This window comes from Mobula birostris, chromosome 24 (genome assembly GCF_030028105.1).
Source record: "Mobula birostris isolate sMobBir1 chromosome 24, sMobBir1.hap1, whole genome shotgun sequence".
NCBI lineage: Eukaryota > Metazoa > Chordata > Chondrichthyes > Myliobatiformes > Myliobatidae > Mobula > Mobula birostris.
This window is the reverse complement of record NC_092393.1, coordinates 20881874-20909068: the sequence shown is the minus strand read 5'-3', so window position 1 is coordinate 20909068 and position 27195 is coordinate 20881874. Positions and strand designations below refer to the sequence as shown.

At 40.3% G+C, this 27195-nt stretch overlaps 1 protein-coding gene across 1 annotated transcript in view; it reads right to left on the bottom strand.

Annotated features, from left to right (window-relative positions):
- dnah9 (dynein, axonemal, heavy chain 9) overlaps nt 1–27195 on the bottom strand; it is a 586329-nt gene that overhangs the window by 525555 nt on the left and 33579 nt on the right. The window contains exons 10-16 of the mRNA XM_072242702.1: nt 14679–14793; nt 13613–13681; nt 9843–9969; nt 7828–8083; nt 6876–7117; nt 4759–4894; nt 1604–1800 (exon numbers count right to left, since the gene is read on the bottom strand). Coding sequence (XP_072098803.1) covers nt 1604–1800; nt 4759–4894; nt 6876–7117; nt 7828–8083; nt 9843–9969; nt 13613–13681; nt 14679–14793 — 1142 coding nt within the window. The remainder of the gene's footprint in view (nt 1–1603; nt 1801–4758; nt 4895–6875; nt 7118–7827; nt 8084–9842; nt 9970–13612; nt 13682–14678; nt 14794–27195) is intronic.

Below are 27195 nucleotides of genomic sequence, written 5' to 3'. Positions count from 1 at the left end.
GCACAAAAAAATCAGCGTGCGATAAAAGGCAGCGCGCACCCCGAGCAGCTGCTCTGCCCCAGATTCGGAACGGCATTGCTTAAACACGTTGCATTGAGCAGCCGTTAGCAAGACGAGTTCTAAGGTGTCAGAAAAATCTGAAAGAGTAAGAGTGTTACACTTAGCGTAAAACTAAACATAATTAAGCGTTTCGATCGTGGTGAACGAAGCAAGGACAAAGTGAGTTTGGCTTGTGGAAGTTTACGAAGATGACGTTGAAGAGGTTTTGGCATCCCATGACCAAGAACTGATAGATGAAGAGCTGATGCAATTGGAAGAGGAAAGGATAACAATCGAAACCGAACGCAACCAAATGCAGAAAGTGAAACAACTGCGTGAGATTTTCGCTGCAATGATAAAGTACGACTTTAATTTTGAAAGGGTATGTAAGTTTAGGGGATATTTGCAGGATGGTTTGAATGCTTACAAACAACTGTATGATAGAAAAATGCGCGAGGCTCAGCAGTCAAGCAAGCCTTCCACATCAGCCACAGCAGACAACGAAACTCAACCTTCGACATCAAGGCGGGCAGTCATAGGAGAAGATGAGCTTCCTGCCCTGATCGACGATGAGATGACACCCCCGTGTCCCACCACCCGGGCCCCGGACAGATACTGTACCGATTCGCGAAGAACGCAGCGGTAGCCAGGAGACACACAGCACATCTTTAAGAAAAAGGCCGAAATAAACATGCTAATTAATTAGGTGCCGCCTAGCATGTAATTGTTGGCCCAGATCAGAGGCGATGCAATCGGCAATCGCCTCTGATCTGCGCCGACGTTTACGTGCCGAGCAGCACTTTATTAATTAGCATGTTTATTTCGGCTTTTTTCTTAAAAATGTGCTGGGTGCCTCCCGGCTACCGCTGCGTTCTTCGCGAGAATGTATCGGGTCGGCGGCCCGGAGGCTGCACCACCCAGCCTGCGACGACTCAGTCTAACACACCATCATCAGTGTGCTCAGCGCTGTTTTCCCAATTACGGTAAGTTATACTACACTGTACATACATTATTTCTACTTTATATAGGCTGTGTATTTTTACGTGTTATTTGGTAGATTTGGCAGCTTCATAGTTTAAAGGTTACTGGAGAGCGCATTTATGCCAACAGCGCTTGTGTGAGATTTTCGCTACGGAGATCTGTGCAGGCAATCGTTGTAGAGAAGTATTTCTACTTTATGTAGGCTGTGTATTTATCATATCATTCCTGCTTTTACTATATGTTACCATTATTTTAGGTTTTATGTATTATTTGGCATGATTTGGTAGGTTATTTTTGGGTCTGCGAATGCTCACAAAATTTTCCCATATAAATATATGGTAATTGCTTCTTCGTTTTACGATATTTCGGCTTACGAACCGTTTCATAGGAACGCTCTACCTTCGGATGGCAGGAGAAACCTGTATAGGGCAATCTTAATTCAGCCCATCCATCAAAAATCTCCAGTGTGAGCCAACTGACTCTCCGTTAAAGTAAGGATCTACAGTTAGCATTACACCTGAAACACACTGTTTCCTATCTGAGAAGCTGGGATGAAACAAGCGGATATTAAATACCATCTTACCTGATAGTGAAGATAAGTGGAGTGTTCTGCCAGTCTGGGTACCAAAGATGAAATATTGAAAATATCATTGATCAATCCATCCACCAGGTCATAGAAACTGTCACCACTACCTATCTCAAGAGATGGGTGGAAGACCAAATCTGGGGAAACTAGGTCCAACTGGGCTTCAAACAACGGTGCAAGACCAGCTTTAGGTTCTATGAAAAGAACAGAATAATGTAAACCTGTGTGATTTCTATGCAAAGTGAGAAGGCTTAAACAATAAATTTCCATGTTTCCTCTGTGGAATGAGAAAGTACACACCCAATTATATAAGCAAGCATTCGTCCACATATAAGCAGATCACCTAAGTGTTTTTGAAAATCTACATCTTCCTGGCACCGCTGATCACTCAACATTTTTAATTGTCAGATGATAATTAAAGGGAGTTAAACTTAATTATCCTAAACCTCACAGAGGAGATGGTGTTGATCAATATTGGCTTACTAACTATCACTTACGGCTTAACATATTAAGAACATTTGATTCCCTGCATCTGTACTTGGAGTTCAGAAAGAAGCGGGGCAATCTCATTGAAGCCTACCAGATATTGCAAGCCTGAAGAGAGTGCATGTGGAGAGGATGCTTTCATTAGTAGAAGAGTCTAGGTTCGAAGGGCAGGGCCTCATAATAAAGGAACATTCTCTTAAAACTGAGATGAGGAGGAATTTCTTCAGTCAGTGAGTGATGAATCCATAGAATTTCACTCCGGGAGTGCTTTGGAAGCCAAGTCTTTGGATGTACTTAAGACAGAGATTCTTAAGTTCCTGATTGGTAAGAGGTTAAAGGTTATGGGGAGAAAACAGGAGAATGCGGTTGAAAAAGGAAAAATCAGCCATGATTGAGTATCACTGAGAAAACTTCATAAAACGACTCCAGGGGCAGAATGACCTAATTCTACTCCTGCATTTTATGGTCTGATGACATGCTGAGAGTTTGGCCGGAAGGCTCATGCCACCAAAGATACAGTAAAGTAAAACTCTGATAACTAACACCCTTGATAAAGCTTGGATTTTTCAGGACTATTGGATGGTAATCTTTACTAATACCTGAAAATTGTTATTTCACTCTTTTTTTACATGGCAACAACAGATTAATACATTCTCCAGAGAACCTGGTGAGTTTAAAGAGACCAGGAAATACACAAGCACCTGGTTTTGACCACAAGCCTACTGTAAATGTTGTTTGCACTCAGGGTGACTAACTCAAGTTCAGAGTAAACAGGCCAGATGCTAGAACATTTAGGTGTTGGATTAAAGCTGTTTTATTTGCCATAATCCTTTAAGATACAAGCTGCATATGGTTTAAAGTGCATTTTTTTCCTCTGTACTATCCCATTCTTTTTATTTATTTAAGGTATCCAGGAGTTGCAGCCTGACAGGCCCTTGACAGAAAGCAAAGCTGGAGTGATGATGTAAGTAAAACTTCATTTAGTTTCACGCACAAAGTAACTACTTCAGATACAGACACTGCATGTGTAAGAGAGCGAAAAGGCAGGATCTATTTCTGGTGAGACAGCGGCCATCAGGCCTGGAGTTAGGGTAAGTTGTGATGAAATCTGAGGTACCTCATGTCCAGAGTATGATGTTGGGTTCTACTGCCGAGCACTCATTTGCGGGTCTGGAAAGCCATCCTATCTAGCAAGGCTTTGATTTTATTTACATCTTATAACAATGTTCCCAGTTGTAGTAAGTTCTAGCTTTCATGGGACCACAGTAATAGCCACAAAGCATCTGACTATTACAGTGGAAGCTCAGACTACAACCATGCAATTTCAGCTGTGAATCATTAAAACTGCACAGCCCAAGTGGGCTGACAACATAGTATGTTTTGAGCTATAACGATCTACATGACAAGCAGTTAATGGTGTGGAAGTGCTGTTAAAAATGGCCCAAACTGCAGAAAGATCTGAAATGTTGCACATTAGTTCAGCATCCTTGAGAAAAGCAAGCCACTACCAATTTCCTGAAGTTCCAAAATTTGCAGTATTTATGCAGTTATATTGAATTAAACATGGCACTGAAAGTTATTGATAACAGTTAATGATGCAAGAATTCCTTACATTGCAAGATTTATCCTTCAAATACTTTGCCTCATTCCGGCATGTAGCACATTATTCATTCAGGTTTTTAAAACTTCAGATTTCATATTGTTTTGCTTGTTTGTAATGTGTTTTTTCCCTAAATCTTTCCAAAAACAATCTTTTTCCTCTCACATTTATCACCCAAATCAATTCTAATTTGCACTTTCTTTCCATGTTGTCCTCTGTATCTTTCTTTTTCCTATTTAATAGATTGGATAGGATGCTGAACTAATTGTTCATTACAGATGAACATGACATAGCATTAATAAGTTGCATTTCAAGCAAATGTGTGCTGCAGGAAGCTTTGAGTTCAATTGGTTCAGAAGATTAACGCACGTAGGATCATGGAGATTTGGTAGATACAAAATTCACTTGAATAAAGAAGACAGAGGATAATTGTGGGAAGGTGTTTTTCTGACTGAAGGTCTGTGACCAGGATCAGTGCTGAGACCCCAGTTGTTCATGATATATATAAATAATTGCGACACAAAGGGAATTGCTGATAGGGATGAGTTAGCAATTGACAAGTATTGTGTACAGTGAACAGAACTGCACACAATACTCCAAATGCAGTTACTTCAGTGTTTTGTACAGCTGCAGTATGATGCCCAAACTTCTATACTTAAAGTAACCTATGAAGGCAAGCAGATTACAAAAGTTCTTAGTGACCTTATTCATCTACTTCATCACTTTCAGTAAGCTAGATACACACACCCAATCGGAGTACATAAACACTCCCAAGGTCCCTGCTGTTACTCCTTATGGCTATGTTGTCCACTGCAAATAGCCCCTAGTGTTAGAAATTGATATGTAACTGGGGGAGAAATCAAATCAAATTAGTGTGGGATTCAGGTAAACACATGCTTGATAGTCGGTGCAAATTTTATGGGCAGAACAGCCTCTTTCTGTGTTTTCATTAAGTCATGGTTAAAATAATGGAACCTACCCTACCACAACAATAAGCATTTCCTCATTGTGTGGCCATTATAAATTGATGACTAGGAATAATATTACTGGAATAAATTATTCTTACCAGTGTTATCTACAAGATAATTCAGGGAGGCTTCAATAGCATTGAAGAAACCATCAATAACCATTTCATCAACATAGTCAACATATGCCTTCCAAATCTTTGAAGTCACATCAGCTTGGAAGAGATTCAGATTGTCCTATTGATGGATAAAAATATTAGCAGTACATAATAAGATCCATAATCAGTGATTATCAGAAGTAATACCATCAGGGAAATTTGGAAAATATGTCACTAAAAACAAAAAAAAAACTAATCCACGTGGTAAATATACAGCTTAATGCATTTTTGAAGTAACCACAATTTCTATATTTAATGTAGTCATATGAGACACACTTAAGAAACGCAACCAGCTTAATAAGTTATGAGCAGGTATTCCTGCATAGTGGAAATCTCAGCTGAAGTTTACAACCCAATCTTCAAGATGCTCTGCCTCATTTAAATAAACTTCGTTGAAATGAGGTAGTTACCTATTACCAGTACTTGCATCAGCATCAATAGGATAGGGCTGATCTCTCAGATTCTTCCTCCAGCAGTAGATAATTCTAGCAGAAAATCTACTCTTCATTGCAGTGCATCATTTTTAAAATTAATAAATCATGGAACCATAGAAATTTAAAGCATATAAGGAGGCCATTCAGCCCATTGCACCTGCTAGCCTAAGGATGAAGTTATTTAAGCAATTCCCATTTGTCAGCTGTTGGCCCACAGCTATGTAGAACAAGATTCTTCAAGTAGTTGACGAGCTACATTTTTAGAGACGACAAGGGTTAGCTTTCAGACTCCTTCGCAAATCCCTCCTCAAACCCCCACTAATCCTTTTGCCAATTAAGCCGATAAAGATCAAATATCCAAATGCAAAACATCTGAAATGTGATTCTACTCTTCCCATGTAAATTATTCTTCCTCATTTGCCCATCAACTATTTTGATTTTTTAATCACTTACATTCAACTATTAGTCATTACAGCAACCCGCACCCCAGCAAGTAAGTGATTAGTGTGTCTGGGATGTGGCAGGAAACCAGCACTCGAGGGAAACTCATACAATCACAGGACAAATGTGCAATCTCCACACACAGAACCCCTTGAGTTAGAAATGAATCTGTCACTGGAGCTGAAAGGTGGCAGCAATAATTGCTGCACCACACAGCTGTCCTTTAAACAGAAGTGAACCTAACATCACTAGAAAATAATCAGAATCAGATCGGGTTTAATATCACCGGCACTTCTCGTTGAGTTTTTTAACTTCAATTTAATCCCTTCAATTTTCACAATGTAACAAGGTATTAGTGGACATAGCAAGCATGATTAATCAGGCACTGGGTAAGATCACACTGACTCCCAGCTGGTGGTTCAGTCAATAAGTACTGACTAGATAGAGTGCCAACTTCCCACCTGTACACTGCACAGAACACACTGGAGGTCATTGACTGGAGGTATCCACCCTAGTATTTTCACAAAGTTGAGGACAATTTTAAAGATTAGTTTTATTTGCCAAACATACAGGGAAATGCTCTGTTTGCACTGAATCAAATCAGTGAGGATTGTACTGTGAACAGCCCACAAGTGTTCCCACATTCCTAGCACCAACATAGCATGCCCACGATTTACTAATCCTGACTACACGTCTTTGGAACATGAGAGGGAACAAGAGCACCCAGAAAAAACCCACGTGGTCACGGGGAGAACATACAAACTCCTTACAGACAGCAGCGGGAATGAAACGCTGATCGTTTATTGCTGTGAAGCGATTGCGTTAACTGCTTCACTCCCATGCCATCCTACTGTGTTATTTGGTAATATCCTGAGATGATGGGCCAGAAAGTCATCATTATCAGGCCTCTCAGCTTAAGGGGTTGTCTAATATGGCCCCATTCATTTGTGGAGAATTGTTAAACATAAATTACAGGTTTTATATCAGTTTTCATTATTCAACACCAACACTGTCAGCAGGCTTGACAGATAGTGGAATTACCTAATCACATTCAATTTGTCCTGTAATAGCATTGGCAAAATATATTGTACATCCTTAACAATTTCACAATAATACTAAATATAGTTTGTAGTATTGGCTGAAATGCTGTGCTTTCTTAAGGTTAGAATTCCAATTTTACCATACCTTCACCAATAAGTGTATTTTTTCACCAGTTTGCTTAATAAAACTGTAGCGTTTCTCAAGTCTTTCATTCTTGTCATCGAGACTGAGGAGTGTATCTTTTTTCCCTTCCTTTCTTTCAAAAACAGGAGATACCCATGCCTTCATAATATCCTGTATGGCACCTAGGTTGTCTTTTGCTTTCCGCAATCGGTTCTCCAAGTCTTGGACCATATCCCGAACTTTTTGGATATAATCCCAGATGCCTTAGCAAATATTAACATGAATGTATTAAGCAGATGAATGTATTCAGATACAATAATATTTATCAGGTTTCCTTTTTGAAGAGTTTCCATTTATCTTGATTGCCTTCTATTAGCTTGTTAATTACTATTTCAAATAACTAGGTTTCTTTAGCCTGTTTTATAATTCATTTTTGCTACTTAAGCATATTGCACTCAACCTCTGGCAAGTTCTTGATTAGTTTCATTGAAGTAGTTGTTAATCTTATTAGAGGTTAAAAGTTGAAAAAGTCATCTCTTGAAAGAAACAGGAAATGAACATGCTTTTAAACAGAACAGATTGGAGCTCTAACAATATTCATAGAACACAAGTAAGTTCTCATGAAACCTGGAACTGCAAACATTTCAAACTTTGTAGTCCATAGGTTTCTGGCTTAATCAAATTCTTTTCCTAGGCATTCTCTACAATTAAATGTGGAACTTTCTTCCCAGAAAACCCACTTTAAAACAAACCTATTTTAATGAAGTTAAACACCTCTTAAAAAGCCTCAATCCTTCCTTCCCCAAAAGCAATAAATTAACTTATTTTTAGGAAAAGGGCATTCAATTTTTCAAATATATTTCCATTATCAATGACAGATTTGATTCAGTAGGGTTTGCCATTCATAGCATTGAATGTTCCATACAATATATAGTATATCAGTAGTAGGGAAAATAAAGTGCAAATTAATTACCTTCACTCTTCCAGTTCAGTAATTCTTCTGCCTCCTTCATTTTACAGTCAATCTGTTGTACCTGCTCCTCTATGAGCGGAAATTCCACCCCAAGGACAGACTTTAGGATTTTGTTGTACCAACTGGCAGTCAGCTCCAAGGTTGCCACATACTGGTGGTAGGATTCTTTTGAGGCATATATTTCAACTGCAGTTTTGGGAATCTTCTCAACATGTTGTGTCTCTAAATATCTAACCTCTCGTAATACTGAGACGAGCTGTAAATGGCATAGAATAGCCAAGATCATGAGGCAAATAAACAGCGTAATTGGTATACCTCTAATTTTCACTTAAACTTTTGTTTCCTGGCAAATTAAATTTAGAACAAGGCTTTCTTAATGAAGATTAAATCATTATAACACTTTAAATCAAGAATAAACATACTGTTTTTTTTTACAGTAGCCTGCAACAGTTTCAGATTCAAAGTTACAGGAGATTAAACTTGATTACAACTTCCTCTAGTTAAATCATAATTTGTTAGTCCTTATATTACAGTTCTTACTCAAAAACAGGTTGAAATACTAGTCTGGAAAACGGTCATTTGACAACTATCTTGGTCTGGCGTGTTTTGAATTTTTAAGGCAGATTGATACTAATGAACTAATTCAAACAAAGATGCAACTAGGACCTAATAGTAACCAAGATCTGCACTAACCTGTAGCTAATCAAACTCCCATTGCAATATTTGTGCTGACAATGCTTCTGAATTAGGTAAACTCCAGGTTACGAACGATTATATTATTAATCAAGCTTTCAATGGGACATAGAAAAGTAATTGGCAAATGATCACTCATACACAACAGCATTGATTTTTATTGAATATAGAACATAGAACTGTACAACACAAGAACAGGCCCTTCAGCCCACAATGTTGTGTCAAACCAATTAAATTAGTAATCAAATGCCCAACTAAATTAATGCCTTCTGTCTACGCAACATCCTTATCCGTCCATTTCCCTCACCTTCACATGCCTATCTAAATGTCTCTTAAAAGTCCCTTATGTATTTGCCTCTTCCACCACTCCAGGCAGTGCATTCCAGGCACCCCAACTCTCTGTGTGAAAAAAGCTTGCTCCTTAGTCTCTTTTGAACTTACCCCCTCTCCCCTTAAAGGCATACCTTCTGGTATTTGATATTTCAACCCTGGGAAAAGGATACTGTCAATTTACTCTACTCTTCTTCTCATAATCTTATAAACCTCTTTCAGATCTCCCCTCAGTCTCTACTGCTCCAGAGAAAACAACCCAGGTTTATCCAACTTCTCATCATAGCACAGAGCATAGCATCATAGCAACAGCCTGGTAAACCTCTTTTGCACCCTCTCGAAAGGCCCAATATCCTTCCTTTAATGTAGCACCCAGAACTGTTTCAATACCCTAGATGCAGCCTAACTAGTGTTTTATAAAGCTGCAACAGACTTTTGAATTCAATGCCATGATTGATAAAGGCAAGCATACCAGATACATTCTTAATGACTCTATTAACCTGTGTAGCCATTTTCATGGAGCTATGAACTTGGACTCCAAGATTCCTCTTCTCCTCCCTTAACATTTAACCTACCAAGGTGCAACATTTCACATTTGACTGTGTTAAACTCCATCTGCAATTTCTCTACCCATATCTACATCTGATCTATATCACACTGTATTTTTTGCCAAACTTCTATGCTATCCATACCACCACCAATCTTCATATCATTTGCAAACTTAATAATGTAGCTATGTATATTTTCATTCAGGTCATTTATATACATCACAAACAACAGAGGTCCCTATACAGATCTCTGCAGAACACCACTAATCACAATCCTTCAGCTATAATACATCCTTTCGACCATTACTTTCTGTCTTCTATGTGCAACCAGTTCTGAATCCAAGCAGCCAATTCACCATTAATCTTCTGGATCAGCCTCCCAGACACAGACTAACTAGAGTTTTATAAAGCTGCAACATAACTTTCTGACTTTGAATAACTTACCTGCGGCTCAAAATTAACTGAGATCAGTTTTGTTTCTGGGTCTCGTTTGAGGAGAGGTTGAGTTAGATTATATTGAGATTTTTCAGATACAGTTTTGGACCATTCTAAATACAGCTTTGCTTCATACCTAGTAAAATTGAAGGAATACCAAAATAAAAGCAAGCAAATATGGGTTGAACACTTGCGTAAAATAAAATACACTCGATAGACTCCATATTAATCCAATACCTCAAAAAGCACCAAAAATGAGAAAGCTAAATTTAAACAAGCTAACATGCAATAATCAAATCAATTGTTGTCATAATGACCCAAAGAAAATTGCCACGCATTCAGTAACTTGATCACCAATACAAAATTACACCTTCCATCCACAATTTCATCCATAAATTAAGTATACAGCATTTATCTATTCCACAATGCTCTCAGCTGTAATCAGCTAAAGCCTCTTATTACAGTACAACCATTATTTTTCTTGAAATGTGATTTATTTCTGCTTTGGATGTAATCTATAATTTGTTCTGGTCACAGTGCAGTGACATCACATGTAAGTCTGACTCAGCTAAACATTTCCAGCAAAATTTTAAGAATGTCCATAATTCCATCAGAAATCTTCCTGCATTGTCTGTAGTTTTTGATACACATAAACACTGAAAATTATCTCCACAGATCATTTTTTAATATATCATACCACACAGTATATATGTTTTCCTTGGAAAATCAAAATCAGAATGATAAATTTAGATCCAAGAAAAACACAATTGTAATGTGAGAAGTCCATGCATTGAAGAACCTGCTGTGGTTTGCATTTCTTTTGAGAAACTGACCAGTAAACTTAGAGCAATGAGACCAACACCAAAAAAAAAATCTGAATCAAAATCCACATTTCAGCCCTCGATCTTGAGGTTTGCAGAATCGCCACTGAAGTATGCTGGAACAGTGAGGTTCACCCCTTTGAACCCTGAACCAGTCCTTTGAACTAATATGAAATCTAGGTTACAATTGTAAACCTATGGCAAGCAGACACCAGAAGAATACCCATGGATGACAGGGGGAAGAAAAGGCAATGCAGGGAAAGAATAGCCAATGGGAGAAATGCACCAAGGCACTGATGCCAAGGCTGCTGGATATGTAGACCTTGCCTAACCAACTAAGGTCAGTCTTGAGGGGGCAAATTGCTAAACTGTTGGTGCATGTAGGCAGACCTCATGATACCATCATGTCAGACCCCCTTTCAATTTCCCAGACTTAAGACCATTCCAGGCGGCTGCTGCTGCCACCGCTTAGTCATAGAAAAGTACAGCACAGAAACAGACTCTTCAGCCCATTTGGTCTGGGCTGTACCATTTAAACTGCCTACTCCCATCAACCTGCACCGGGCCCATAGCCCTCCACTCCCCTACTATCCCCTACCATCCATGTACCTATCTAGCATCTCACACTTCATCTATACAGGTATCTCATACTTCATTGCTAACTATTGCATTACAGAGGTCACCTGAAGTACATATTCAAGAAGGAAAGCCGAAGCCGCGCATACGTTCCCAGGGGCAGGCAGTGCAGCACCAGTATTTGTCTCCATTAAGATATTGGTGGATTCGGATTTTCATGACAACTTCCTGCCAGGAGCAGGGTGTAGTCTTGGAGGGAGTTTGGACCCCTTTCCACAAAGCACTTGCCTGCCATGGATACTGTAAGTCACATGCCTGTCCGAATACATCTAACCCTCTGGAAGCAGTCTACCAAGCCCCTCCCATTAGTAGAGCATCTATTCAGCAACAATGATCCCTTGAGCCAGACAAATCATGATGCTTTGCTCTATATCCGAAAATGAAGGCAGTAGACGTTACACCTATTAGACTAAATAACAGCAGTGGCAAGAACTACAATAGATTAATTGGAACACTGCACCAAAACTGGTGACATCAGCTTCATCACATTATCCAGAGGAACTTATCAAGTTTCTACGATGAACTTTACAGTTGACTTTCAACCTTTCACAGACAGCAGTAGGGGAATCTCAATTTTGTTTTAACAGTATTGCAGTTTTAAAGTAATTTCCAATGTTTGTATATTGGCCCAATGCACTTGTGATGGCAAAGTAAATTTCCAGGAATAATAAAAATCAGAAATAAAAATAAACAATAATGACTGGATTAGTATAAAAGGCCTTGTGAAATTGTTAGTGACATTTCGTGTATGCATCCATTATCATCAGAGTCGAGACTGCATTAGATGAAGCATAATAAAGACATAACCAAATTTGTATAAAATTTAAATCAACGGATGGTCTTTGGGTAATGGAGGAATTAAACCATTAAGTAAATGGAATAATACATTTGCAGTAGCTCATTTAGGTGAATCAAGAGATTGTTATTCATCAAGTAAATTCTGGATTGTGTGCACTTTAAATAACTGCAATTAATTTTAAATTCAGTTAAATGTGATTCATAGCAGACATTCATTATTTAAAATGTAAAACATTACCTCTTCTTAGAGTGCATATAGTTAATTGCTGTAAAATGTAGCTACATTAGTAAGTAGATAGCATACGGCTAAATCAAAGCAATAGCTCAATTGCTCTTCTTGCATCAAAACATCCAATGGTCACAATCACTTTCACCTCATCAGCCCTAAACAACGGCAAAAACAGCTAACTGCCAAACCAAAATCTGCTGAATACAAACCATTAAAAGACTATTAGACAAGAGGGAACTGAGAAAACAAGCTGTTTTCAGAGAGACATCAAGCTTGATCAGTTCTCAAATACAAACCAGACACACCTGAGTTGACTTCAAGGTTTTAGATTCCAAATGCTTTAAAGATGCAAATTTCCATCAAAACCCAATGCCTTCACATACATGTTTCTTTGTAAAATGATAACAGAAGAAATGTGCACAACCCTGATTCAAGTTCATCCATCTAAGAAACATTATAGTTTGAACATCATGATTCTTACAATGTATGCCTGCAAAACCCATTTTATCCATCAAAACTTACACAAAAGAATTGCACATCTCTGTACATACAAATAAGCAAATTTTCTGACAATAATGATCTACCACATGCAACTGTACTCCACAGGACTTTTCATTTTGCTGAAGTGGTTCAAAAGGAACTGCCTGAAGGAATATTGAACCCACTCTATACAATGTTGAGGCCATTAAACACTGGATCATAGTTACTTTCATCGCTGTTAGTTGATTTGCACCACCAGAACGGATTTGGGCAGCACAGTGATGCTAGTGAAAGACCTGCTGGCCCACAGCTCCAGCAATATGGATTCAATCCTAACCTTCTGTGCAGTCCTTGTGGAGTTTGCAGGCTCAGCCTGTCAATGTGTGGATTTCCTCTGGATATGCTGTTTTCCTTCCACAAAGACATGCAGTTCAGAAGGTTAGATGGCCACTGCAAGTTATCTGTAGTGGTGGGATGGTTAATGAGAATACGGGAATAAGTGGGTACTTGATGGCTGTTTGGACTCACTGGAATAAAAGGCCTATCTCCACACTACATAACTCGAAACCACAAGTTGTCATGATCAGAGAAATTTTACACCAAACACTGGGGAATATTCAACCATCTTATACACTGGGACATTCACCAGGATTGCGAAAGATCAATATGCAGAAGTGGGGAAACTATTGTGCATTGTACTTGTAGACTCGTCATAACTAATTCCTGAATTCATCTTTATTTTCAACTCTCTGCCGACTATTACAATGCTTGAAGGTCAGTTTATTGAAAATTAGTTTGCAGAACCTTCTACTTACTGATCCAAAAGTTCCATCATCTCCTGATACATCTGAATCATTCTTTTACCTTCTGTGGAGTCCATCTGCCTGTAGAAATTATTTTTATTGGTGACTAACAAAGGCAATATTCATACAATAGTTGAATTATTTCAAGCTGTACAGTATTTTATCCTGCATCTACAGACTGTGTACTTCAACTGAGTACATGCAAACAAAGCTCTAAGTTATTTTAGGATATAAATATATGGACTAATGTAATCCAATCTTATTTAATGCACTGATTTACCTCTCTAACATACCAAAAGGAATGGATTGCAGGCGAGGTTTTGGTATAAATCCCTACATTCAGTGACTATGGATACAACTCCAGAATGTCATAATATATGATTCCACTTGCCACATTAGAGGGGGAAAGGGAGAATATCACATTGATATGCTGCAATTATGTTCCTCAGAAATTTATCAATGTTCTTTACATCTAAGAGGCAAAAGCTGCAAACCTTTTGTGAAGATATTCAAAACAGCATCGAGCTCATAAGTTCAGAGTAGCACAGCCCATCCTGGTTAAACCAGCTTTCAAACACAGCGATATGTTTAGTTGTAATCTAAATTTCTTCACTTTATGCTCATAAAAATTGTTTTGAGTTTCACTTAGAATTTTAAAAGCAGATGAACATTCTTTCTGTTTAAATAATATATGCTATAGAGTATGAAATAGCTGGAAGGTATCAGGAAAGATTCTAGGCAGCCTGCCTAAACAATATGTATGTAGGTGAGGAGGGCGGAATGAAGTGAGAAGTTGGGAGGTGATGAGCAGAAAATGTAAAGAGTTGAAGGAGTAATCTGATAGGAGAGGAGAGTTGAACATGGGAGAAAGGGAAGGAGGAGGGGCACCAGAGGGAGGTGACAAGTAGGTCAGGGGAAGAGATGGGGCAAGAGGAGAACCAGAATAGGGAATGGAAAGAAAGGAGGACCACATTTTTCATCCAAAGCCAGTTACTGCTGTGCTAGAGATACAAGGCTCTGCACAATAGGACTCGATGTTCTCCTGGACAATGCCCATTGTTCTGTGCAAGATACATACAGCTGCGTGACTTGTTTGAAATTATTAAATGGAACTCGAATGCGCTCCCTTAATTCTTGAGTCCAGCGTAAGCCACCGCCTACAATTGGCATGTTCTTGTTCAATGATGGACTACCTACAAAACAGAAAACAGGTTCGTATTGATTGGTGAACAACCTAATCCTTGCAGCAAGGGATTTAAATAAATGCTTAAGATGATGCACTTCACGAGCACTGTGTTTATGCTACAGCCTCTTTTTGGGCAATGTCAATATAAATAGTAGGGTAAATGAACTTCTGAAATATAGAGAACAAATGACAATCATCTCATCTACCATTTCAAACAGTGGATGAGATGGTTAAACAATATACCCACCAGTAGAATACAAGTCTGAGGTGCCTCCTTCTGTATAAAGGGTGTAAGTTCAAATAAATGAAACCACCTCAGGCATTTAGAGGAACGATTGGCAATAAAGTAACTGACACAAAGAGCAATTTTAAAGCAATCAAATATGAGTTTCCAGAACATAATATTATGCTGAGCTGCAAAAAAAGGCAATGCAGCATATTGTTAGGACCTGGAACTCAATATCCAAAAATGTGGTGGATACAGATTCAACGGTGGTTTTCTGGAAAGAGTACCATGAACACTTTCAGTGCACAATTATGAGAAAAAGCTAGAAGTGAGAAAAGATATGGATAGTGCTTTCAAAGGTTAACACAAGAGACTGCAGATGTTGGAAATCTTGTGCAATACATATGAAATGCTCAAAGCACTTAGCAAGGCAGGCAGCACCTAAAGGAGTGAATAAACAGTAGACATTTCAGACCAAGGCCATTCATCAGTTCTGAGGGGCCTCGGCCCAAAACGTTGACTGTTTATTCCCCTCCGTCAATGCTACCTGACTTACTCAGTTCCTCCAGCATTTTGTGTGTTTACACTTTGAAAGGGTCAATGTAGATACAATTGCTCAAAATGTTCCGGACATATTACATAAATCTATAATTCAACTCCAATATAACATTTATTTAAGTTAGTTGCATACTTCTTCTCAACTTATAATTTTGAATTAAACAGGATGTTCTCTTTAATTTGGGCAAAGGGCAATAGTGCTCAAAAACTAACATGACATTATTGAATGAAAGTACATGCATTAAGTTATTGGGAATTTTGCTCAAGGGGCACATTCAGCTGGTCTTATAGTGTTAGACAAGAAGAAAGGTTACAAGAAATATATCTTACACAGCAAATTGCCAGGATGCTCTCTCCCTATCTCTTTGTGAATATGAATTTAAAAAGGAAAGGAAATGCTGCATAAATCAGTGATGCATTCCAATCACTTCATTTTGAACCACCTCAACACAACAGATGAGAGCCACTGTAGTGAAACCCTGCATCTAATTTTGCTTTACATTTTTCCTTCCTACTCCTTCCTGGAGGAGATTAATATGAGGACATGCCTTAAATTATCAATATTTTAAAACACCAAATGCAACCTTTACAACAAAATTTAGTGACATTATTCATTCCGAGGCACCCACATAGGGTTGAATTTTAGAATGACTCATCGGATTTGAAATAATTTAAAATTAATATTCAAGGAAGCATTCAGCTCTGGGCAGCAGAGAATAATGGAATGCTTAAGTGAATTTAATAACAAACAAGCAGTGGGAAGTTCTTTTTCTCCAAACCTACTCTCTGTACTGGACAGAAAGAAAAGGGATAAAATATAATTATTCATTTTCACATATAATGCACCATGTTTAGAGAGCTCTGAAATGTTTCAATATTTTGCATATAAAATAAAAGGCATATAATTTTGAAGACATTTTGGGCATGCAGGTTAAAGGCAAGCATTATGCCAAAGGTTATATAATGAGAATGAAGTTAGACAGGTAAATTAAAGGAGACCAAATTTCTAGAATCATCTAAAAGGATGTAAAGTTATATCCTGACAATGTCTGCCTTTTAATAATCTAAAGAAAGGAGACACTATCTAGATGTGTAGGCTATAGAACAGATGGTGGGGAAGACCAAACAACTTCCACCATTTGCATGTTATAATAGTTTATCAAAATTTCATAGACTGATTTATATTTTTTCAAGGGAAAACATCAAATTTCAGATCCATGTTTAGTGATAACTCAAAAGTGATTGAATGCAAATTTTCATTAAGAAACATGTTCTTCCACAAAATAGAAATAATTAGTATGTCCTTATTTGATTTAGGCAGCTAAATTGAAATTTATACAAAATATTTCTATATTAATTATTTTTTAATTAGTATAAATATCTCAATGATGAATAAGGAAGAAACAGTAGAAATGCAATAAAACAGTGCAGTACGCTCAAGGTAGAAAATATTCCAAAATACTTTGAATCAAAGTCAGAATTGGGTACTGTGTCAAAAGCTGAGTCAAAGAGTTGTAAAATAAAATGGAAGGTTAGAGAAAAACTGTCAATATGCAAAGCAACACACATAAAAGTTGCTGGTGAACGCAGCAGGCCAGGCAGCATCTCTAGGAAGAGGTGCTGCCTGGCCTGTTGCGTTCACCAGCAACTTTTATGTGTGTTGTTTGAATTTCCAGCATCTGCAGAATTCCTGTTGTTAATATGCAAAGCATATTGTTTGAAGCATTGGCTTAAAAATTGTCACTAGTTAGATTTGGGATCCAAGCATATTTCAAGTTAATATGAGCACGGTGCCTCTCAAAGTTTAGCTTCTTTGCTTAAAGTTAATGAAATATTTCCACTCATTTGTTTTCAGCCTCAATGGCCTCCTTTCTTACTTCCTCCAGACTGCACCACACCATCCCCACCTCATACCCATAGGCATGATAGTGCTGCACCACTAGGTTCTAAGAAACACTGTTTCTAGACAAATACCGAACAACTCATTCTAACTGGGAAATATTTCCTTGTACAAATGCAATTTTTTTAGTTGGAAGCCCACAATGAACAACAATGACAAAAAAAGGCAAGTATTCAAGTGCATTTTAATCGTAATTGAAACCTACTTATGCTGCTTAATGTGAAGGCGGGCATCCACATTGCACACAAATTATCAAAATTTCTTCAATGAACGGACATTTTTGAAGAGATAAACAGAAATGTAAATCTTTTACTGAAAACTTGTAAGAATAATTGTCATACCAAGAAACCATTATCTTGTAATTTACTCTGACACATAGACTTTAATAAATTGCCTAAAACATTAAAATGTTAATTCTAATGTAAGAATTCTTAATGCTAGCATTTCAGTATATAGAACAGTAAGGCACTGGAATAAGCGCGCTCCCCCCCCACCCCCCGGCCCCATTCTATTTAAACTAAATTTCTTCTGCCTGGAAGAGGTACATTCACTGCATATTCATGTGTCTTTCTAATAGCCTCTTAAATACTTCTACCAGACCTGTTTCCATCACCACCCTTGGCAGCACTATCCAAGCACCTACCACACTCTGTAAAATAACTTGCCACATCTCCTTTAAATTTTCCCTCTCTCACCGTAACTGTCTAATTTAATAACAATGTTATTATACATGTTAAAAGTAGCAGAGCACATTGAAGGGAATGTAGTGTGAAAGCATTAAATATTATCTGTTCTCATTCACAATAACTTCTAGATTCAAACTTCCTTTGAAATATTCAACTTTTATCAAAGACATAATGAATGCACGAAGTGAATATCTAACGAGGATGCCATGAACAGAGCAAACACAAAAAGAGAAATAATGTATGAGATCATGAAAAGGCAATGTAACTTCATTGGACATGTGGTTGGGAAAGAGGAGTTAGAATGCATGGTAATTATGGGAAAGATCAAAAGGAAGAAAGCAAGAGGAAGACAAAGACAAATGATGATGGAGACAGCAGCCAGAGAACTGGAAATGAATACCAATGAATTGACCCACTTGAGCTGAAACAGGAGTGTGTGGGCCATGGCAGTCAAAGCTCAAACCGGGCACGGCACCTGATGATGATGATGAATGAATCAATGTATCCAGACTTTAAACATTTATTATTTAGTAAATTGTTTACATAAGGGTTTGTTAATTTCTCCACATCTAGTATTTATGCCGAGGGGAGGATGCCAAGCCCAGAGATCCCACAGCAAAACCAGAGTCTCTAACCAAATGAAAATTACCAACAAACCTAGCAAGGAGGAGTTCCCATCCAGCTTAACATCACTGCATTTTCTTATTTTGTCTGGGTAGTCTTCAACATGATGGCATGAACATCGATTTCTCAAATTTCCAGAAACCTCTCCCCCTCCCCATCTCTCTTTTTCTATTCTCCATTTTGGCACTCCTCTTATCCCTACTCATCTTCTCATCTGCCCATCACTTTTCTCTGCTGTCCTTCACTTTCTCCCACTGTCCTCTCCTATCAGATTTATTCTTCAGTGCTTTTCCTCTTCCACCTATCACCGCCCAACTTCATGGTTCAGCTCCCCTCCACCACTCACCCATTCCCCCCTCCGCTGGTTTCACCTATCAACTGTCAGCTTGCAATCCTTCCTCCTCCACCCACCTTGTTATTCTGGTTTCTGACCCCTTCCTTTCCAGCCCTGATGAAGGGTCTCAGCCCAAAACATCCATTGATACTTACTGAGTTCTCCAGCATTTTTGTGCTGGTTTCATCCATTCAAATCCAGCTAGCCAAATAATCAGCCTGATCAGCTGATAGCAGGGGGGGAAGACAAGGACAACAGAGAGTAGCCAGGGACCTATAGACAGACCCAGCAATCAAATCACACATCAAAGTTGCTGGTGAACGCAGCAGGCCAGGTAGCATCTCTAGGAAGAGGTACAGTCGACGTTTCAGGCCAAGACTCTTCGTCAGGACTAACTGAAGGAAGAGTTAGTAAGGGATTTGAAAGTGGGAGGGGGAGATCCAAAATGATAGGAGAAGACAGGAGGGGGAGGGATGAAGCCAAGAGCTGGACAGGTGATTGGCAAAGGGGATATGAGAGGATCATGGGACAGGAGGCCCAGGGAGAAAGATAAGGGGGGTGGAACCAGACGATGGGCAAGGGGTATGGTCAGAGGGACAGAGGGAGAAAACGGAGAGTGAGAGAAAGAATGTGTGTATAAAAATAAATAACGGATGGGGTACAAGGGGGAGGTGGGGCATTAGCAGAAGTTAGAGAAGTCAATGTTCATTGAATTGAAAATTCAATTCAATTCACGAACTCTTCTTCCGCCGTCTTCGTCTCCGAGCCTACTTCTTCGGCAAAGACTCTTCCACCCCCACCGATGACCCCTTCTCCCGTCATCAACCCTCCTCTTCTTCATGGACACCCTGCTCTGGTCTTCTGCCTGCTCTGGATCAACTTATTGTTAACTGCCGATGGGACATCAACTGTCTTGACTTCACCTCATCTTGTTCCCATTCCAACCTCACTCCTTCCGAACACTCTGCTCTCCACTCGCTCTGCACTAATCCTAACCTTACTATTAAACCCGCTGATAAGGGGGGTGCTGTTGTAGTCTGGCGTACTGACCTCTACCTTGCCGAGGCACAGCGACAACTCGCGGATACCTCCTCTTATTTACCCCTCGATCGTGACCCCACTAAGGAGCACCAGGCCATTGTCTCCCACACCATCACCGACTTTATCCGCTCAGGGGATCTCCCATCCACTGCTACCAACCTTATAGTTCCCACACCTTGCACTTCCCGTTTCTACCTCCTACCCAAGATCCACAAACCTGCCTGTCCTGGCAGACCTATTGTCTCAGCTTGCTCCTGCCCCACTGAACTCGTTTCTGCATACCTCGACACGGTTTTATCCCCCCTTGTTCAATCCCTTCCTACCTATGTTCATGACACTTCTCACGCTCTTAAACTTTTCGATGATTTTATGTTCCCTGGCCCCCACCGCTTTATTTTCACCATGGATGTCCAGTACCTATATACATCCATCCCCCATCAGGAAGGTCTCAAAGCTCTCTGCTTCTTTTTGGATTTCAAACCTAATCAGTTCCCCTCTACCACCATGCTGCTCCGTCTAGCGGAATTAGTCCTTACTCTTAATAATTTCTCCTCTGACTCCTCCCACTTCCTCAAAACTAAAGGTGTAGCTATGGGCACCCGTATGGGTCCTAGCTATGCCTGCCTTTTTGTTGACTTTGTGGAACAATCTATGTTCCGTACTTATTCTGGTATCTGTCCCCCACTTTTCCTTCGCTACATCGACGACTGCATTGGTGCTGCTTCCTGCATGCATGCTGAGCTCATTGACTTTATTAACTTTGCCTCCAACTTTCACCCTGCCCTCAAGTTTACCTGGTCCATTTCCGACACCTCCCTCCCCTTTCTAGATCTTTCTGTCTCTATCTCTATCTCTGGAGACAGCTTATCTACTGATGTCTACTATAAGCCTACTGACTCTCACAGCTATCTGGACTATTCCTCTTCTCACCCTATCTCTTGCAAAAATGCCACTCCTTCTCGCAATTCCTCCGTCTCCGCCTCATCTGCTCTCAGGATGAGGCTTTTCATTCCAGGACAAAGGAGATGTCCTCCTCTTTTAAAGAAAGGGGCTTTCCTTCCTCCACCATCAACTCTGCTCTCAAATGCATCTCCCCCATTTCACACACATCTGCTCTCACTCCATCCTCCCGCCACCCCACTAGGAATAGGGTTCCCCTGGTCCACCAGCCTCCGGGTCCAACATATTATTCTCCGTAACTTCCGCCACCTCCAATGGGATCCCACCACTAAGGACATCTTTCCCTCCCCCCCCCTGCTTTCCGCAGGGATCGCTCCCTACACGACTCCCTTGTCCATTCGTCCCCCCCATCCCTCCCCACTGATCTCCCTCCTGGCACTTATCCTTGTAAGCAGAACAAGTGCTACACGTGCCCTTACACTTCCTCCCTTACCACCATTCAGGGCCCTAAACAGTCCCTCCAGGTGATGCGACACTTCACCTGTGAGTCGGCTGGGGTGATATACTGCGTCCGGTGCTCCCGGTGTGGCCTTCTATATATTGGCGAGACCCGACGCAGACTGGGAGACCAGTTTGCTGAACACCTACGCTCTGTCCGCCAGAGGAAGCAGGATCGCCCAGTGGCCACACATTTTAATTCCACATCCCATTCCCATTCTGACATGTCTATCCACGACCTCCTCTACTGTAAAGATGAAGCCACACTCAGGTTGGAGGAACAACACCTTATATTCCATCTGGGTAACCTCCAACCTGATGGCATGAACATTGACTTCTCTAACTTCCGCTAATGCCCCACCTCCCCCTCATACCCCACCCATTATTTATTTTTATACACACATTCTTTCTCTCACTCTTTTTCTTCGTCTGTCCCTCTGACCATACCCCTTGCTCGTCCTCTGGTTCCCCCTGACCCCTTGTCTTTCTCCCTGGGCCTCCTGTCCCATGATCCTCTCGTATCCCCTTTTGCCAATCACCTGTCCAGCTCTTGGCTCCATCCCTCCCCCTCCTCTCTTCTCCTATCATTTTGGATCTCCCCCTCCCCCTCTCAAATCTCTTACTAACTCTTCCTTCAGTTAGTCCTGACGAAGGGGCTCGGCCTGAAACGTCGACTGTACCTCTTCCTAGAGATGCTGCCTGGCCTGCTGCGTTCACCAGCAACTTTGATGTGTGTTGCTTGAATTTCCAGCATCTGCAGAATTCCTGTTGTCAGCAATCAAATCAGTTTGGGCAAGAGGGTTTGGGAGAAGAACTGGTGGCTGGTAATGTCTGCAATAGCTGCAATTTTTTTTTTGTTTTATAAACACATGCAAAACAGTGTCTTTGCTTCTGATGTGCAAGGAATTTATAGAGAAGTGGAATTGTTTAGCTGAGTTAAAAATAAGTCTCAACAGCACAATATGAAAAAAGCTAACATCACAGATACAAATGTATGATTGGACACAATATATCTAGACAATAGAAAAGAATAATTGGGATGATAATCCATCTAATAACCTGGTCCACAATTTAGAGTCCTAAACTAGAGCAGGGTTAATTGTGGGGGAATTAGTCAGGAACTAACAGAGGCTGATTGACTGAGACTGAAGAGAAAGGAAAGAATGGCAAGTGATAGGCTTTGAAGAGTGTGATATCAGGGGTCCAGGGTGAAAGGTAAGTCTAGCAAGTTGTGAGAACCCTGGCTGATGAGATATCTTGAGGCCCTGGTCAAGAAAAAGGAGGTGTACATTGGGTTTAGGGGGTCAGGTATAAGAGAATCCCTTGAAGACAATAAAAAGAGAGAAATCAGAAAGACAAAAAGGAAATACGAGATGAATTTGGCAAGAAAGGTTTAGAAAATAGTATTAAAAAGGATGCTTGGTAGGGAGAAGGTCCTTTGAGCTTTGAACTTTAGAAATTAGAAGCATTGCCTAATGTCTCGAGCTACAGGTGTGATTTTTTTAAGAATATTTCTCCTCAGTGTTTATTGAGGAAAAGTTACTCAAGAGGTAAGACAGAAAGTGGAGAAGTTTTTATATTACCAGGGAGGAGGTAGCTACAGCCTTATAGCTCATTGAGGTGTATAAATCCCCAGTATATGAACAAGAGCATCCTCAGACCGTGGGAGACTAAATATAAAAATACAGAGGACCTTATGAAGATATAAGCTTCATCATCAACCACTGGTAAAATTCTCAAACACTGGAAAATGGCTAACATTATTCCATCACTTAAGAATGGTAGCAAGGACAAGCCAGGGAACTACAGGCCAGTCAGCCTGACATCAGTAGCAGGGAAGTTACTGGAGGGAATTCTAAGGGACAGGATTTACCAGCCTTTCATTGTACAGAGTCACATTAGGAGTCAGCATGGCTTTATGTGTGGGAGGTCACATTTGACGGACGTCTTAGATTATTATTTGAAGCAGTAACCAAAAGGGCAGATGAGGGTAAGAAAGTGGATGTTGTCTATTTGGACTTCAGTAAGCCTTTCAACAATGTCCTACATGGAAGACTTTAAGTCCTGTAAAATCAAGGGAGAGCCTAGTTATGTGGATTCAAAATTGTCACAGAGGTATGAAGCAGAGGGTGGAGGTTGAAGACCATTTCTCAGAATGGAAGCTGTGACTAGTGGTCTGAGTAGGGGTTGGTGATGAACCATTGTTACTCATTATTTACTTAAATGATCTGATGTGAATGCTCAAGGCTTGAGTGGGAAGTTTGTGTATAACATGAAATTACAAGGTGAAGTTAATAATGAAGAAGGCTACTGTAGATTACAGGAGTATCTTGAACAGTTAGGAAAGTGGGCTGAAGAGTGGCAAGTGGATTTTAATACCAATATAGAAACATAGAAACATAGAAAATAGGTGCAGGAGTAGGCTATTCGGCCCTTCGAGCCTGCACCGCCATTTATTATGATCATGGCTGATCATCCAACTCAGAACCCCGCCCCAGCCTTCCCTCCATACCCCCTGACCCCCGTAGCCACAAGGGCCATATCTAACTCCCTCTTAAATATAATCAATGAACTGGCCTCAACTGTTTCCTGTGGCAGAGAATTCCACAGATTCACCACTCTCTGTGTGAAGAATTTTTCCTAATCCCGGTCCTAAAAGGCTTCCCCTCTATCCTCAAACTGTGACCCCTCGTTCTAGACTTCCCCAACATCGGGAACAATCTTCCTGCATCTAGCCTGTCCAATCCCTTTAGGATCTTATACGTTTCAATCAGATCCCCCCTCAATCTTCTAAATTCCAATGAGTACAAGCCCAGTTCATCCAGTCTTTCTTCATATGAAAGTCCTGCCATCCCAGGAATCAATCTGGTGAACCTTCTTTGTACTCCCTCTATGGCAAGGATGTCTTTCCTCAGATTAGGGGACCAAAACTGCACACAATACTCCAGGTGTGGTCTCACCAAGGCCTTGTACAACTGCAGTAGTACCTCCCTGCTCCTGTACTCGAATCCTCTCACTATAAATGCCAGCATACCATTCGCCTTTTTCACCGCCTGCTGTACCTGCATGCCCACTTTCAATGATTGGTGTATAATGACACCCAGGTCTCGTTGCACCTCCCCTTTTCCTAATCGGCCACCATTCAGATAATAATCTGTTTTCCTATTTTTGCCACCAAAGTGGATAACTTCACATTTATCCACATTAAATTGCATCTGCCATGAATTTGCCCACTCACCCAACCTATCCAAGTCACCCTGCATCCTCTTAGCATGTGTGAGGTGATGCATTTTGGATAGTCAAACCACAGTAGAACATAAATCCAAATTATTTATGATCACTAGAGTGCGAAGGAGGATTATGGGACAGAGAGACCTTGGAGTACAAGAGGATAATTTGTTGAAAGTGGTGTCACAGGTAGACAAGGTGATGAAAAAGGTGTTTAGCATGCTGGCTGTCAGTCAGAACATTTAATATAGGAACTGGATATTACACTGCATTGTAAAAGTCATTGGTGAGGCTGAACTTAGAATATTATGTACAAATTTTTGGAAAGACATGCTTCAACTTTCAAGAGTGCAGAACAGATTTATGGGGATGGTGCCATGACTTGAAAGCCTGGGTTAGTGAGCACAGCTTTAGGGTCAGAGGGAAAAATTTTCAAAGGCACTGGAGCATCAATTCTTCACCCAGATATGGCTGAGCATATTGAATGCACTGCTAGAAGAAATGGTTGAGACAGGTACAATAGTATCATTTAAGAAGCACTCAGATATGCAAGTAGACGATTGGGGCTTAGAGAGATATGGGGTGAAAACAAGAGATTCTACAGATTCCGAAATTCGAGAAACACACAAAAAATGGAAGAACTCAGCAAGTCAGACAGCATTTATGGAGGAAAGAAACAGTTGAAGTTTTAGGCCAAGATCCTTCATCAGGACCAGAAGGGAAAGGGGCAGGAGGCAGAATAAGGTGGTGGATGGAGGGGAAGGAGGACAAACTGGCAGATGATAGGAGAAACCAGATGAGGAGGAAAGTGAGTGGGCAAGGTGAGGGGGGGGGATGAAGTAAGAAGCTGGGGGTGATAGGTGGAAGAGGTAAGAAACTGAAGAAAGGGGAAATTGATTCAAGAAGACAGTGGACCATGGCAGAAAGGGAAAGAGGAAGGGCACCAGAGGAACGCAATGGCAGATGAGGAGAAGGGGTAAAAGGGGAACAAGAATGAGGATTAGAAAAAGAGAAGCAGAAGGTGGTGAAATTAATGGAACACAGGGAATTGATGTTCATGCCATCAGTTTGGTGGCTACCCAAATGGAACATGTTCCTCCAACCTGAATATGCATCACCATGGCAGCTGAGGAGACCATGGACTGAAATGTCGGAATGGGAATGGGAAGTCGAATTAAAATGGTGTCTACCAAGAAATCCTGCTTTTAGCGGCAAATGGAGAAAAGGTGCTCGACAAGGCAGTCCCCTGATCCACATTGGGTGTCACTGATGTAGAGGATGTCGCACCAGGAACACTAGATGAAGTGTCACATCACCTAGAAGGACTGTTTAGGACCCTGACAGGTGGTGAGAGATGAGATGTAGAGGCAGGTGTAGCACTTGTCATGCTTGCAGGGATAAGTGCCAGGAGAGATATCAGTGGGAAGAGATAAGCGGACAAGGGAGTCATGTAGAGAACGATCCTGTGGAAAGTGGATTGCACAGAGCAGAAAGGAAATTGTGACTAGCTAGGTGGAGATTGTGATGGGCACCGACTGGTTCCACTGAACGTGCTGTATTGCTCCATGACTCTAAAATCACCTTGCATCTGATAACATAACATATTTAGATAACATTGCACCAAACAGGTTTGATTGTTGCAATGCTGATTTTGACTTACCAGCAGAGCCCAGTATTCCACAATACTTCAAAGATTATTAGGACATTATGTGTGTAGCCCACTAAGATTTAAACTCAGAACTAATTTTCATAGCATAATTTAATCACAGATCCCTAAGCTTTAATTTCATAAGCCATCACTATATAATATTGAGTTACTGAGATGGAAGTTATTACCTGGTGCCAGATACTGTAATACTTTTCCAAACATCTTTCTCCATTCATGTGAATAACCAAAGACTGACCACATCCCTCTGAACCACTGCTTGCTGAACAACTTACTACGATTTTGCATACTTTTCTATAGGTTTGCTTAAGTTAATAAGAGAAAGTATTCAACAAGCACTCTCTGATGTGCTTTACCTCACAGTAGAATGAGACACAATGCTGGTGAGTTAAAGTGGAACAAACAGAGATGGATGGTGAAGGCTGTTTGAACCCATGGTTCCCAGTACAGGCACACTTGCTGATGTCCCCAATGAGAAATACAAAACCGATCTTGGAAGCTATTACAGATTAAGAAGAAAACAAAAGGCAATACATTATCAAGTAACTACGAAGAATCATCATGCGTCTTCAAATGCGAGAGGATGGAAACTGGAAACAGGTACATGATACACAAAACAGTACGTATAAGTGCATAGACCAAAAAGCAATCCGGTGATGGGGGATGTTAGTTTAAATTTTAAAAAGTAGCAAACTGAGTGAACAATGGTCTGAGCATGAGCATGGGTTAGGGCAAGAGACAGAGACAG